Genomic DNA, 16,518 nt, shown 5'->3' with positions numbered 1-16,518 from the left:
TAGATTGCTTGCAATCAATATTTTAAAGAGATATTTGAATCCTTTCCTCCCAGTCCTTCAGTGTAGGTATAGTGCTTAAATCAGCTTCCCATTTAGCAATATATTTCGCTATTGGATTTTTCTGTATCAGGAGAGCAGTGTGTAGACGTGAGATACAGCCTCTTCCACTCCCTCCCTCTTTTGCTTGCTCCAGGTTTGTTACCTCAAGGTTCAGATCACCATGTGTCCTCTATTGGATATAATATGTTATTTGTATTTTAACTCATCCCGCTGATGAACTCCTCAATTCTGCAAAGGATGGAAGTTTCCCATCTTTATATATGGGTATAGCCCTCAGAGACCGAGGGTTAACCAAGGTCTGACCTGCAAGACTCCAGTATCTACATGAGATTATAGTGTCTGTGGTCCAATCTCTTTCATAGGGCAATATTATTCCCATATTATTTTTTTGCTTATATCAAGAAAATCATTAATTTTGCTGAATATTGCACTATAAATAAACAACAGTGAAAACTTCAAAAAACACTTAGCTTTCACTGGAGTGATGTGATAACCCCTCTAATTAGATAAACAACGGGGCCCTTATCGTTTCGCCTTCTTACAGGCTTCTTCAGGTTTTGCCCAATGTAGCTATTAAACCGGGGTGTCACTTGACCATGCTAGAACGCAAGTATTAAGACCGATTCTTAACAGGCCCAAACTCTTTGGGTCTATTTTTTGCTGTTGACTAGTATTGTGGTATTAGGTTACGGAAGCAAGAAGAACAGCTTATACTGTGTTTTTTGAGACTAAGTTTCCCATCTTCCCAGAGTTGCCCCCAGAAAGCCGAGTCCTTGGTCTGCCCAGTGCCCATATGTGAGATCCATCACTCCAGGTAGAAAACCAGGTGCATGACAAATAGGTGTATGTATGAAATATTGCCTCTCTCGGGGAAGAAACGTATCATGTATAGTTTGCCATGTCAATAATCTAGTATCTTTTTGGCATTCTTTTTATTACTTTCTTAGTCTCTGATTTTGAGAGCCATGGGATGGCCCATAATTGGCACCAATATCTTAAACGTTATAGAGGATGCAACTAGTAGCCAATTGACCTGCAAAAATGGGGTGACATGATTACATTCCTTGTCCCAAACAGCAGCTTCACAACAGTGTTCTGAACTAGCTGGAGCTGTTTGAGTTGTCTAAAAGCCCTCTGCACAAGGAATTACAATAGTCCAGATGGGTAAGAACAAAAGCATGTATTATAATTTGGCATGCCCTCCCCACTTCACCCCATTCAATAGTTGCTGAACCAATCAGATTTGCCTCAGTTTAAAAAAAACATTTACTTACTACTGCAGATCTATGAGGGCGAAATGATAGACCCAAGTCTAAAAATACGCATGGCACTTAATCTCTACAGAGACTAGTTCTAAAAAAAAAAAAAAAAAGGCCTTTGTTTTTCTTGCATATTGAGCAGCATCTTATTAGCTTGTAACCAGTGAGCAACTTGAGAAAAATAAGATCACAATAAACATGAAGAATGAGTATTCCATGTATCAAAAGGTGGCCATTATTTGAATGTCATCTGCATATATGTAAGAGACTAATCCCAATGACTGAATCTCTGTTGCTAATAGTGTCATAAAAATATTAAATAACGTGGGTGCTAAAAAGGACCCTTGAGGTACTCCACTCGGATGAGAGAGAGACTGAGAATATCCTGTGCCCCAGAGCAGCTGGTAAGTTATATCTTGCAAATAAGACTGAAACCATTTTAACACCGACTCAGAAATTCCTATGCTGCACAGCCAAATAATAATAAGAAGATGGTCCAGTAAATCAAAGGCCACCAACAGGTCTAATGATATTAGTGGAATGACATTAGCGGCATTTTGGAAGAGAGAGCTGGTTACTGTGCCATTAAACCATGATAGCCTTATTGCATCTCTAGATATTCTTTTTTAATTTGTAGTTTGAGTTTGCAGTGCTGTTTGTTATTCTCTTTAGAAGAGTTCGCTTGAGAAGAGATACCTTTCTTCTAGTTCCCATTAGTCTGGTATTAAGTTTCAACGAGAAAGTGGATTAAAGTGGGAGAAGAAGGTATTTCAGTGCACTGTGGAAACAAGCAGAACACTGTTGTACAATACCAACAGTACAGTAAATTGGCAATCACAGTGGTGATCACTGGTATGACCAGGAAACTGGTGCTCTGAAATCAGACAGTTTGGAAAGCTCCGCTCTGTCCAGGAATTGTGGCTGAGGATGAATCTATTCTTCTGGAACTGGAGTGGCTGCATTTGCTTGGCTCATTCTCCCGTCTCTCCGTTTCTGCTCGTCTGTACTGTGGCAAGGTCATTTGGGTTGATGGAGTCTGCTGGCTGCGACAGGCACTGTTAGTGGTTGACTTAGTAGAAGAAGAACCTGAATGGGAGCTTCTGGAGCCCGAAGAAGAAGAGTCAGGCTTTACCAGTCGAGCTTTTGGAGCCTCTGCATCTTCCCTGGATACAAAGCCAAACAAAACAGGTTCAAACAAAGTAATTTTCCATATCATCAAGCTGATCAATCCATAGACTGGTGGGTTGTGTCCATCTACCAGCAGGTGGAGATAGAGAGCAAACTTTTGCCTCCCTATATGTGGTCATGTGCTGCCGGAAACTCCTCAGTATGTTCTCTATCTCAGCAGGTGGTGGTCACACACAGCAGCAGCTCTGGCTAGGCCTCCAAGCCTAATTCTTAGGTTTTGTTGAGTGCCTGGGGTTGAGGGCTCTTTTGAGCAAGTGCAAACCTGGTGGTGCCAGGTCCCTCCTTTTCTCCCCCCTCCCGCTGGCTCCGTTAAAAAAAAAAAAAATTTTGAACGTCCTTAAAGGCGTTTATTTCGATGTTTATTTAAACGTTTATTGCAGCTACTCACTGGGACACCAGGTCGTTACAGCTCGGAGTGGCAAGCAGGTAATTTTTACCTTTTTATAGCGGGCAGGGTGTTCCCCGATTCTTCTCCTCATGGCATATGGCGTCGGAGGGCGAGGGCGCAAAGAGTCGCTCCCCGGATCGCTTGAGCGCTTCTAGAGGGGATGCGGGGGTCTTAAAGCCTGATTCGCCCTTGTTGGGTGACAGTTTCGTGACCGATGAATGTCCCAGTCCTTCCTCCGGCGTGGCGGTTTTTCCCGCCATAAACGCCCATCCCCCGCTCCTCGCCTCCGCCATCTTGGCCGGCCACGCGGCTTGGACGGCTTCTTCTTGGGCCGCCCTTGAGGTTGGAGACATTAATGCCATGAACGCCCTTAATTTGGGCGACGGCACAAAAGCGGCTAAAGTTAAGCGCCGTTCTTCCCGCGCGGCTCCTTCGCGGAGTGTCGCGCCGGACGCCATTTTGGATGCGCAGCATGTCTCTCCCCCGCTCTTGCGAGCGCCGGTTGAGGGTGCGTCTAGGGCTGTAGCCCAGGCTGCGGAAGTGCACAGTCTGGGGGGTTTCTCCCCCGAGTTTGTTTTGCTGCTGCATCAGGCCTTCCTTATGCAAAACGCTGCCCCTGCTCCCTCGTCTGGTAAAGAGGTTGAGGTTCCCAGAGGTAAACACCCTCGGGTTGATTCCCAGGCCTTGGAGGAGACGGATCCCCGCTCGGTTGGAGCGGATGACCCCTCTGCAGCGCGGCTTTTTAGCTCAGAGGATTTGCTCAACCTGTTGATACAGGCCATGGACACTTTGAAGATTTCCTCTCCGGAGGACGTCTCTCCCTCAGCCCCTGTTGGCTCTGCCATTATGCTGGGGACGAAGCGCCCGCCTAGAACCTTCCACTTGCATGATGCCATGCACACCTTAATTTCGGCTCAATGGGATGTCCCTGAAGTGAGCCTTAAAGTGGCTAGGGCTATGTCCCGCCTCTATCCTTTGACTGAAAGTGAACGTGAGGCCTATCTGTGGCCTACCGTGGATTCTTTAATCACTGCGGTGACTAAGAAAACGGCGTTGCCGGTGGAAGGTGGCACGGCCCTAAAGGACGCCCAAGACAGAAGATTGGAGGCGGCCTTAAGGTCGTCCTTTGAGGCGGCTGCTTTAAGTTTGCAGGCCTCAGTTTGCGGCTCCTATGTGGCCAGGGCGTGCCTGACTATGGTGCAGCGGGCTTCCCCCTCGGATCATTCCTTGAGGGCTGATTGGCCGGCCCTGGAATCGGGCTTAGCCTATTTGGCAGACTTGCTGTATGATGTCTTGAGGGCCTCAGCTAAAGGCATGGCTCAGACAATCTGCGAGGCGGTGGCTTTGGCTGAAACATTGGTCTGCTGACCACGCCTCTAAATCCCGCCTGGCTAGATTGCCTTTTAAAGGCAAGCTGCTCTTTGGGGTCGAGCTGGACAAAATCGTGACCGATCTCGGCACGTCTAAGGGCAAGAAGTTACCAGAGGTCAGGGCTCGGGCTAGTACTCGTCCCGGTACCTCCAGAGGACGGTTTCAGGAAGCCCGTCGGTACCGCCCGGGCAGGTCGGGTTCCTCTGCCCCCTCTTCCTTTAAGAGGAATTTCTCCCCCAAGCAGCATTCCTTTCGCAGAGACCGCCGTCCCGGAGGTGCTCCCTCCGGTCCTCCCCCAGGGTCTCGTGCCCAATGACGGGGCCTTGGTCCACGCCCCAGTGCAGATTGGAGGACAGCTGTCCTCGTTTCTGGGCGAGTGGACCACAATAACTTCAGACGCTTGGGTGCTGGAAGTCATCAGAGACGGCTACAAGCTAGAGTTCTGCCGACCCTTAAGAGACGGGTTTGTACTCTCTCCCTGCAAGTCTCCGGTCAAAGCTGTGGCAGTGCAGCAGACTTTGGACAATCTGATCCGCCTGGGTGCGGTCGTTCCGGTGCCAGAAAGTCAGCTTGGCAAGGGGCGTTACTCCATTTACTTTGTGGTACCAAAGAAAGGAGGTTCTGTCCGGCCTATCCTCGACCTCAAAGGGGTCAATCGGGCCTTGAAAGTGCGGCACTTTCGCATGGAGACTCTCCGCTCTGTTATAGCGGCAGTGAAGGCAGGGGAGTACCTGGCATCCTTGGACATCAAGGAAGCGTACTTGCATATTCCCATCTGGCCTCCTCATCAACGCTTTCTGCGTTTTGCAGTCCTGGGCCGACACTTCCAGTTCAGAGCCCTCCCGTTCGGGTTGGCTACTGCTCCGCGGACCTTTTCCAAAGTAATGGTGGTCATCGCGGCCTTCCTGCGAAAGGAAGGAGTACAAGTCCATCCTTATCTGGACGACTGGTTGATCCGAGCCCCCTCTTATGCAGAGTGCGGCAAAGCTGTGGACTGGGTAGTTGCTCTTTTGAGCTCCCTGGGATGGATCATCAACTGGGAGAAAAGCCAGCTGCGCCCGACTCAGTCCCTGGAGTATCTGGGAGTTCGATTCGACACCCAAGTGGGCAGAGTGTTCCTGCCAGACAATCGGATTGTCAAGCTTCAGGCTCAGGTGGACCAGTTCCTAGTAGCCTCTCCTCTTCGGGCTTGGGACTATGTGCAGCTGTTGGGCTCTATGACGGCCACGATGGAAGTAGTGCCCTGGGCCAGGGCTCATATGAGACCACTACAACAATCTCTGCTGCAGCGCTGGACTCCGATGTCGGAGGATTATGCTGTGCGCCTTCCCTTGGACCCAGCAGTGCACAAGGCGCTGAGCTGGTGGATGCAGACAGACAAGTTGTCTGCGGGAATGCCTCTGGTGACCCCGGAGTGGATTGTCGTCACGACGGACGCCTCTTTGTCGGGCTGGGGAGCCCACTGCTTGGGAAGGACAGCGCAGGGGCTCTGGTCTCCTGCAGAGGCAAAGTGGTCTATCAACCTCCTGGAACTCAGAGCCATTCGGTTGGCGCTTTTGGAGTTCATCCCGGTACTGGTGTTGAAGCCGGTACGGGTCCTGTCGGACAATGCCACGGCTGTGGCCTATGTCAACCGCCAGGGAGGTACCAAGAGCGCCCCTCTAGCCAAGGAGGCTATGAATCTATGCCAGTGGGCAGAAGCGAACCTGGAGCAGCTGTCAGCGGCCCACATTGCCGGAGTCATGAATGTCAAGGCGGACTTTCTCAGTCGCCATACCTTGGAGCCCGGAGAGTGGCAGCTATCTGCTCAGGCGTTCTTGGACATCACGAAGCGCTGGGGCCAGCCGAGCCTAGATCTGATGGCGTCATCGGCCAATTGCCAAGTGCCGCGCTTTTTTCAGCAGAGGACGGGACCCTCGATCCCTGGGAGTAGATGCTCTTCTCCAACAGTGGCCGACTCAAGAGCTTCTCTATGTGTTCCCGCCCTGGCCCATGTTGGGCAGGGTGCTAGACCGGGTGGCAAAGCATCCCGGCAGGGTAATCCTGGTGGGTCCAGATTGGCCCAGACGTCCCTGGTATGCGGACTTGATCAGGCTCTCAGTCGACGATCCTCTGCGGCTGCCAGTGGAGCAGGGCCTGTTACATCAGGGTCCCGTGGTGATGGAGGATCCCTCCCCCTTTGGTCTTACGGCCTGGCTATTGAGCGGCAGCGTCTGAGAAAGAAGGGCTTCTCAGACAAGGTCATCGCCACTATGCTGAGAGCGAGGAAGCGCTCTACTTCTACTGCTTACGCCAGGGTTTGGCGTATATTTGCAGCGTGGTGTGAAGCAGGCTCACTTTCTCCCTTCACTGCTCCAATTTCTTCAGTGTTGGCGTTCCTGCAAGAAGGTCTGGAGAAAGGCCTGTCGCTCAGTTCCCTTAAAGTCCAGGTAGCGGCTCTGGCTTGCTTCAGGGGCCGCCTGAAGGGTGCTTCCCTGGCTTCGCAGCCAGATGTGGTGCGCTTTCTCAAGGGAGTTAATCACCTGCGCCCTCCTCTGCACTCAGTGGTGCCTGCGTGGAATCTCAACCTGGTGCTAAGAGCATTGCAGAAGCCGCCTTTTGAACCCTTGTCAAGGGCATCTCTGAAAGACCTGATGTTGAAAGCAGTCTTTTTGGTGGCTATCACTTCAGCCAGAAGAGTTTCCGAGCTCCAGGCGCTCTCATGTCGAGAGCCCTTTCTGCAGTTCACTGAGGCAGGAGTGACTATTCGCACAGTGCCTTCCTTCCTGCCCAAGATTGTTTCTCGCTTCCATGTGAATCAGCAGCTCTGTCTCCCTTCCTTTCGTAGGGAGGACTACCCAGAGGAGTACTCTGCTCTTAAATATCTGGATGTGAGACGAGTCATCATCAGATACTTGGAAGTGACCAATGAGTTCCGGAAATCGGATCATCTGTTTGTCCTGTTTGCAGGTCCTCGTAAGGGTCTGCAGGCTGCTAAGCCTACAGTGGCAAGATGGGTCAAGGAAGCCATTGCAGCAGCTTATGTGGCCGCGGGGAAGGTGCCGCCTATCCAGCTGAAGGCTCACTCCACTAGAGCTCAGGCGGCCTCGATGGCAGAGGCCGGGTCCGTCTCCTTGGAAGAGATATGCAAGGCGGCAACTTGGGCTTCGGCTCATACATTCTCCAAGCATTACCGCTTGACTGTGGCTGCACGGGCGGAGGCCCGGTTTGGAGCTTCAGTGTTGAGGTCAGGGATTTCAATGTCCCGCCCTGGGTGAGTACTGCTTCGGTACATCCCACCAGTCTATGGATTGATTAGCTTGATGATATGGAAGGTAAAATTATGTATCATACCTGATAAATTTTCTTTCCATTAATCATAGCTGATCAATCCATAGCCCCTCCCAGATATCTGTACTGTTTTTATTCTGGTTGCATTTCAGGTTCAAGTTTAGTCTTCAGTTACTTCAGAAAGACTTCGTGTTCAAGTTTTTTCACTTGGATTCTTCAAGAGTTGAGACGAGTTTGTGTTAGTGAGCTGCTGCATTCCTCTCCCCTCCGTTTTACGGGGCTGGATTGAGATTTAAATTCTGCCGGCACTCCCTCCCGCTTCGTGCGGCTGTAGGGCAGCTTTGTACCCCTCCCGCTTCGGCGGTGTTAGGGTCAGTCAGCTCCTCCCGCGGTTGCGGTTGCAGGATAAGCCAGATCCCCCCGCATCGGCGGGTGTGGTGTCCCTCCCCCGCTCCGCGGGGATGAGCTGGACGGATTCCCCTCCCCCACTTGTGTGGGGATGAGCTGGGTTAATTCCCCTCCCCCGTTTCGGCGGTGGTGAGCTGGGCAGAGTGTCCCTTCGTGGGTGTAATTCTCTTAAGTGCTGAGTCCTGCGGATGGAGCTTTGATATCGACATACTGAGGAGTTTCCGGCAGCACATGACCACATATAGGGAGGCAAAAGTTTGCTCTCTATCTCCACCTGCTGGTAGATGGACACAACCCACCAGTCTATGGATTGATCAGCTATGATTAATGGAAAGAAAATTATCAGGTATGATACATAATTTTACCTTTTTATATATTCACATATAGGTTGCAAATTTTAAAATCAAAGTCTAGGCATACCAACAGGTCTATCATTTTCCTTCCTTGCCCAATGCACCCATACTAATTCCAATATCCCTCCTTAACCCCCCCCCCCCCCCCCCCCCCGGATCCAGCATTTCTTGCACAAGGTCTCCCCTGGTCCCACAGACAGCAGCTGCCAGCATATTCTCCCTCTTCCCTTGCCCATGCAGCTGCTTTCCTCCATACTTCTAGTGCGCTAGTACTTTCACGGAAGCTACCATTATGGATCAAGACACCCGTTTGAACCTAGTGCAGCAATGAACAGGGGCAACTGAGGATCACTCCTGCTAGAGCACCAGAGACCCTGATAACAGCCAGGGCTGGGATTAGGGGATGGGGAGGAAGCAGATTGGGAGCCTCCATTAATGTGAGGGGGGGAGGGTGTGATGTTCATACATGGGGGTGAGGGACAGGGTTGAATTTGAAGTGGGTTGGTTGATGATGGGGGGGGGGGGGTTAGGATGTGATCAGGGAGGCCAGGAGTGTAGTGCTTACACCTAGGGATGACTGGAGGGAGTCGGTGGTCAAGCATGATCAGGGTATTTGGGTCTTGATCGGGTGGGGGAGGAGATTGGGATGCCTTGTAAAGGATGGTATATCACGTCCATACTAAACTAAACTTTACGGTAAGCATTTGTTTTAAATATCTGGGCAGCTGGCAACTATAACAAAAATACACCACAGCGCAAACTTTCAAAAATGAAACAAAAGGATATGGGGAAAGGCAAAAAAATAAGCAGAAAACTAAAGCAAACGTATTTTTGCCTGCAACCCCTATTCTTTGTACACAGCTTTGATGTCTTTAAGCAAAGGTCATGGATTTCACATACTACTTTTTTGGGGGGTATAACCAAAGTGGTTTACGTTTTTATTATATGCAGGAACTTTCTCTGTTCCTAGTGGACTCACAATTTAATTTTTTATACCAGTGGTGGGTTAAGTGACTTGCCCAGGAGCTGCAGTGGGAATTGAACTCAATTCCCCAGGTTCTCAATCCACTGAAATAACCATTAGGCAACTTCTCCACAAAAAATTAAACTTAAGCGGAATAGTTACTTTGCAGCAGGTACAACTGTGTAGGAGCTGTGGGGGGTGGGGGGGAGGACACATTTATAGAGGCACAACATGTTTGCCAACTTTGGCACCCTGCTACAAAATCACATTTCCCATGCACATACTTTTTCATTTGCTAATTTTCAAAAGGAAACCATGCAGGTGGTTTCTCTTGACAACATGCTTAAAAGGCATATAAGTGCCCAAACAATTCTCTTCCATTGACATTTTGTAAAATGCTGAAAACTTACTATATTTGTATAACATTAGATGTTGCCTTTACTGTACACCTTGATGAACCCTTATTTTGGGAAAGCAGCAGTCAATAAGTATAACATTGACATTGACACCCAAGGGTTAGATTTACTAGAGTGTGGTGTAAACACACAATAGCAATGAATAAGTCCCATTACATAAAATGAGCCCTGCGGTAAATAATGTGAGTTAGTGTGGCAGTGCACCATATCATAGTAGCACCTTTTAACAAATGGGGAGAAGGCACTATGGAAGGTATGATGGCAGTTCAGGATGAATGTAGGAAAGCTTTTTAGTCTATTTGGTTTTTATGTTTAATTTCAATGCTCTGTATGTATACAGTTTTATGGAACACGGCAGCTAGACTTGTTTATGGGAAGCCTAGATTCGAAAGTGCAACACCCCTCCGTATGAAACTTCATTGGTTCCCTATTAGAGAACGAGTCAACTTTAAGGCCATCACACTAATCCACAAAATCATCAATGGAGTATCACCAAGTTACATGGTCAATCTATTAAACCTTCCAACCAGAAACGTCTACATTTTCAAGATCATACCTTAACCTGCACCTTCCCAATTGCAAAGGACTAAAATACAAAACCTACCATGCATCTAACTTCCCCTACCTGGGATCCCAACTCTGGAATGCTGTACCCAGATACATTCGGTCAATTAGTGAATATCTTCCCTTTAGGAAACTATTGAAAACCTATCTATTCAAACAGGTTTACCCGAACGACTTGACCTATCATAAGCAAACATAAGCAACCCATCTACTTACCGGTTCATCTAATCATTAATAACAATGACTCAGATATCTCCTACCAACCTTCTTACCCTCCATGCTCTTCCTCAACTTTTCCTTTATCGATCCACCTCATTACCTATCCCTATCCTTTTACTCATATCTCTTTTATCCCATTTACTCCTTGTTGATTGTCCTATCACATACATCCTTGTTGATTTTGTTACTACAGATTGTATTCTCTTGTTACTATGTAAGCTGCATTGAGCCTGCGATGAGCGGGAAAGCATGGGGTACAAATGTAATAAATAAATAAATGTTTTTATTGTGATTCACCAACCAACCATTTTTGCATGTAAAATGCTGTATTATGTATGTAAATTGGCCCTTATAAAGGGGTCCTTTTTACTTAGGTGCGCCATTATATTCTTTTGGGCATGTTATCATTTAGTGCGCATTAATCATTAGCATGTGCTAAATCTGTTAATGCACCTTAGTAAAAGGACCCCAAAATTAGATTACACTTAAAATTACACACAGTGCTTACCTATATGTACTTTTATAGTAGGTGTGTTCAGGGCAGAGTCACGATTTATGGGAATATTTTATTACATGCATATGGGTGTCAAGTATACCTATGTGTCTTTATAAAATAGGCACCTTCTCTACCTCCAAACCTAGGTAACCTGTTATAAAATTGCCATCTATAAGTGGGTGCTTCCTTTTAGGCAACTTGATGCTGTACGGTGAGAACCTATTCTATAGTGGTATCTTGGTGCCTAGATTCCATTCTAGAATACTAGCATTACTTGGCATCATTGCATCTTACATTTATGCACCTGTAGTTACACTAGCTGTAGACCTGGTGCAACTGTAGATGCCTGCATGCAGCAAGGGTGCATGTAACTTACAGTATTCTGTAAGCTGCACTTTGGCAGCTCACCCATGCCTCTCCTATACTCTGCCCTTGTGAACAGCTGCCTTGGATTTATAAGCTATGCCACTCAACGAGTGCCCTTACAGAAGAGAGCTTAAGTCATTTTGCTGCCACTTAGGCATTAACAGCACTTATAAACCTGCGGCTAGAGTTGCACCTGTAAATATGGTCGTATTCTGATTTGTGAGTACAAGCCAATTGACACCGATAATTGAATGTTAAGCAATTATCAACACGTTGGCACTAATTAGAATTTACATGCACTACTCACTAAGCATCAAACATGTAAATGGCGAGTGACCGAACTCACTCGCAAATGCGCAGTAGAGACTTCCCTCTCTGTCCTGCCCCCGCGTCAATATGTGATGACGGGGGTGGGACAGAGAGGGAAACTGCGCTCCCCCCCCCCCCCCGAGGTCGCCGCCGCCACCCCTCCACCCGGCCCGGGCCCTCTGATCGCAATTAATTCAACTTACATCACCGCAGCACGCAGATCAGCTGAGCTCCGGTTGGCCTTCCCTGCCTGTGTCCCGCCCTCGCCGACGGTACGTCACACGAGGGCGGGACACAGGCAGAGAAGGAAGGCCAGGCCGACGGGAGCTCAGCTTATCTGCGTGCTGCGGCGATGTAAGTTGAATTAATAGCGAACAGATGGCCCGGGCCGGGTGGAGGGGTGGCGGCGGCGACTCCGGGGGGGGGGGGGGTACCGGTAGCGGCAACCTCGGGGGGGGTGGGGCCTTGGAAAACCCCCATTCCAATAGTAGCCCGTTTCAAAGGGCTCAACGGCTAGTATTCTATAAATTAGTCCGTGTAAATTCTACCGCTTGGATCTCAAAAAATTGGCATGGCCGTGGAAGGAGCATGTGTGGGTTGTGGGCGTTCCTAAAATGTACACACACTGTTATAGAATAACCCATTCCGTTCCTAAAGTTAGGCATGGGCATTTTACACCAGTTTTTCACTGGTGTTAATGGTTGCACCTAAAATTTAGTTGCGTGGATTGCGCTATAAACTGCACCTACCTTTATGCACGGTTTATTGAATACGTGTAGGCGCGTTTTCCATCTGCGCTGTTTTTTTTTCAGCACCAAATATAGAAATAGGCCCTAAGTGTACAGTTTACCTGTGAAAATGCTGGGTGCATAAATGTGGGCACTCAGTTGCAGAATTGCCCTTTATATGCAGAGGCTCTTGTTAAGGGGTTTTACAGAGCTGTAGTGGTTTCCAGGTGCCACCTTGTGCTAGAGTGAGAGGGGCTCTCACTATCATTGTGCATTCATTTTGGGGCTTTCCATCGCCTCTCAGATCTAACTAAATTACCTGATCTCATTGGGGGTCTCTTCTTCCTCAAGCTTCCTTCTTTTTCGCATTCTGACCAGAAGACACACGCTGAGGATGATGAGCAAGATACCAACTATGACTCCGCATACTGCCCCAATGATGATACCAATGCTTAGAGTATCTGCTTTGCCTGAGAGGAAAATGTAAGCAAAACAGGTAAAACAAACAAAAAAAAACCTTGCATGCATAGGGCAGTTCCAGTTAAGTATCAGCTGCAGCTAATGCTCGGTAATCTTTCACCAATTTATTCTGACATTGTAGGATTAATTTCACAGAAGGTGTGGCAATTTCTGGTTCTGGTTTTTCAAGGGTGTCTACTGCTTGGCGTTTAGATCACAGAAAAATAATTGGAAGGCAAAGGCCACTGTATTTTTCCAGTTGGATATCTCTCTTTTCAAAAACACTCAGGTTTAGATTGAATTTTAAAAGCTTTAGTCTCCTGCTGTAGCAAATATAGCTTGTATTATTTACTGCTAAACCTGGGAATAAATATCTCCCACTCTTTGACTTGCAGCCCAACCAAAAACAGGAAATTTACGACCGAAATTGGCTGCTTGATTTCAGCAGAAACCGAATCCGAAAATAAAACTGCCCCTTCAACAGTTCCCACCCCCTTCCTTCCCCTAAACTCGACCAAAATGAACTGCCTCCTAGACCCACCCGCCAGCGACAGCCCCCTCCTGTTCCCATCCTGCCTGGCAGCAGCCCCCTTCTGGGCCTACCTTGAAACCAAAACCAGAATTTGGTTGGCCTGTACTTTGACTTTGCTCTTTTCTTTCTAAACACAAGAAACTGTTTATTTTCTGAAGCATTGGTTGAATGCTTTTCAATTTACTGGGATATTTATTTTGGGGCACAGCATTTAAGGCTTCATTTAAGACACATAATACAGATAACCTGTTTCAACAGGAAACACTGCTGCAAAAGTGCTGTTAACCTGCTCTGTGTCTGCAAACACTGTCACACCCCCAGGGAATTATGTGTAATGAAAATTTTCAAAATTCATACAAAATCCTATATAATAAAACTCACCCTCAACGTTCTGAGGACACTGACATCACTGTCAGGTCCTCCGGGCACTTCCTTCCGGTTCGAAGGGTTCGTGGTGGTGAAGCCACCGAAATCACTGTGTTGGGGCCCCACCCTCGCGTCAAACGTGATGATGTCGAGGGCGGAGCAATGGCGTCAGTGGCTTCACAACCATCGACTCAGCAGATTGAAGGTGGCGTGCCGAGGTCCGCAACAATGGTGGTAAGTGCATACACAACGCCGAAGGGGTGAGTAGGGAGGGGGGGGGGGTTCAGGAGGAAAACCGTGCTAGTGCCCGTTTCATTTGCGCCAGAAACGGGCATGTTTTACTAGTTATGTATAATTCCCTGGGGTCTACATAAGGGTATTTGGTGTGCTGCAGGGGTGCTGTTATCCCCAGGATCAGTGTAACATCCCTTTTGCCATGATTTTCCCCTCCAGACTTTCTCACCCAACCTTTAAAGGAAGGAGTGATTCTGGGAGCAACATCTGGAGGTTGCTGAAGGCAGGAGCAATTGGTAAGCAGTAAAAAAGCAAAAAGAAGTGGATCATACAGGGTTTTCCAATGTACCAACTTAAGGGGTTGTTGTACCCTAGCCAATTTTTTTATTTCATGCCCATCATTTGCCCAATCTTCTAATATGAGGTATGCAGATAGGGACAAATTTTCAGTCAGCAATGTCACTGGTACCGCGGTTTAACTTAACCTCAGCTGCTACAGTTCAGCCCATGCTGACTCCTGTTGCAAAATAGCTGCAGTAACTTCTAGCAATAGACTTGTGGTAGAAGTCTCAGCAGCCATTTTGTGACTGGAGCCAGCATGGGCAGGAGAAATTGGGATTTTCTCCTTCCAAGCCTATTCCCCCTAGACCACCAGGGGATCCTAAGGTAGGCTCGGGTGGCCTACATGTGGGTGGCTGGGAGGCTTTTTGAGGGGGAAAGGAGAAGAATATTGTCAGTATAGAAGTAAACAGAAATTCCAAATGATTTAATAAGTGCAGCAAGGGGGCTTAAGTGCAGATTGAAAAGAAGAAGGGAAAGAATTGACCCCTGAGGGTATCCCACAGTGGATATCCCTTTTCTGAGAGGTAGACGTGCGGGTCAAAACTTGGAATGAACAATGAGACAGAAAAGAGGTGAACCAGGAAAGCACATCACAGTGAGATGCTGGTATGCACAGTCAGGGAGAAGGATCTGGGGGTGATAGTATCTGAGGATCTGAAGGTGATGAAACAGTGTGACAAGGTGGTGGCTGAAACCAAAAGGATGCTAGGCTGTATAGAGAGAGGTGTAAAAAGCAGAAGAAAGGAGGTGTTGATGCCCTGTACAAGTCATTGGTGAGACCCCACTTGGAGTACTGTGTTCAGGTTTGGAGACCGTATCTTGCTAAAGATGTAAGAAGACTTGAAGTGGTCCAGAGGAAGGTGACAAAAATTATATGGGGCTTGCACCAAAAGACACATAAAAAAAGACTGGAAGATCCAAATATGTATACCCTAGAGGAGAGGAAGAACAGAGCAGATATGATACAGACATTTAAATATAGAAACAGAGAAGGGAAATGGTAAAACTTAAGGACATGAGGTTGCAGGGTGGTAGACTCGGGAGTAATGTCAGAAAATTCTTTTCCACGGGGAGAGTTGTTGATGACTGGAATGTCCTCCCGAAGGAGGTGGTGGAAAAAAAAAAGCTGTGGTGGAATTCAAAAAGGAATGGGATGAGCAAAGAGGATCTCTAATTAGAAAATTAATATCAATCTTAAAGGGTTCCGTATGTGTTTGCATGTCAAGTGGTGCTTAGATGGGGAACTCTGGCTGCATCAACTAAGGCCAGTGATGGGCTGGCTTGTATGGCATATAGCAATCCAGTTTAGGATGGACTGGAGAGAGCTTTGAAAGAAACTCCAGTAATTTTGAAAGTAAGGACAGTGCTGGGCAGACTTTTACGGTCTTTGTCCCACAAATAATGAGATGGATTTGGGTAGGCTGAAGTGGGCTTTGGCTGCAACTCCAGTAGTTGGAGCATAAGGACAGAGCTGGGCAGACATCTATGGTCTATGTCCGAGAAACACCAAAGAAAGACCATGATCACGTATATAATATCACGTTCATTGTTGATTTAATTTTGATTGCTAATGAATGTGACTTGGGCAGACTGGATAGACCTTTCAGGTCTTTATCTGCCGTCACTTACTACGTTACTATATTAATGGAGCCAGGTGAGAAAGCAGAAGGGAATGGTTAACAAGGTCAAAAGCAGCAGATAGGTTGAGGGAAAGTGTCAAAACATTTATATTGATTGTGGTAAGATGAAGTTCACTGTAGAGGGCTGTCAAAATTGTTTTTGTACTGTAATTTGACTTGAACCCGGACTAACGGGTAAAAAGAGGCCACTTGCCCCGCCCCCGGTCGCCCCCTCTTCCCCCCATCATCTTCCCTCCCCCCTGTCATCTCCCCTCCCCTTACGCTACTATCCCTGGTGGTCTAGAGGTACCTCTTCACTCGGGACAGGAAAGAAAGAGCCCTCTCTTTCCTGCCCGGAGCGCTGCTGCTACCTGCCTGCTGCATCCTGTGTGAGTCCGGCTCTCGGCGTTTCAAAATGGCCACTGAGAGTTGAAGTCTCGCGAGGCTGCTTTAACTCTCGGCGGCCATTTTGAAATGCTGAGAGCCGGACCCGGACTCACACAGGATGCAGCAGGGCAGCTAGCAGCAGCGCTCCGGGCAGGAAAGAGGGGACTCTTTCTTTCCTGCCCCGAAGAGCAAAGAGGTACCTCTAGACCATCAGGGATAG

General features: G+C 47.9%; 1 protein-coding gene and 1 long non-coding RNA gene across 2 annotated transcripts in view; one reads left to right on the top strand and one right to left on the bottom strand.

Annotated features, from left to right (window-relative positions):
* The window catches only part of LOC115482043, a 47,060-nt gene that overhangs the window by 20,363 nt on the left and 10,179 nt on the right, over window positions 1-16,518 (top strand). Inside the window, exon 2 of the long non-coding RNA XR_003944029.1 lies at window positions 12,738-12,855. This is a non-coding gene — a long non-coding RNA (uncharacterized LOC115482043). The remainder of the gene's footprint in view (window positions 1-12,737; window positions 12,856-16,518) is intronic.
* The window catches only part of CLMP (CXADR like membrane protein), a 71,083-nt gene continuing 55,299 nt past the window's right edge, over window positions 735-16,518 (bottom strand). Inside the window, exons 6-7 of the mRNA XM_030221595.1 lie at window positions 12,679-12,829; window positions 735-2,482 (exon numbers count right to left, since the gene is read on the bottom strand). Coding sequence (XP_030077455.1) covers window positions 2,200-2,482; window positions 12,679-12,829 — 434 coding nt within the window. The 3' untranslated portion in view covers window positions 735-2,199. The remainder of the gene's footprint in view (window positions 2,483-12,678; window positions 12,830-16,518) is intronic.

This window comes from Microcaecilia unicolor, chromosome 12, assembly GCF_901765095.1.
Source record: "Microcaecilia unicolor chromosome 12, aMicUni1.1, whole genome shotgun sequence".
Lineage (NCBI taxonomy): Eukaryota > Metazoa > Chordata > Amphibia > Gymnophiona > Siphonopidae > Microcaecilia > Microcaecilia unicolor.
Note: the sequence above shows the minus strand (reverse complement) of the source record. Positions and strands in the feature narration are given on the sequence as shown.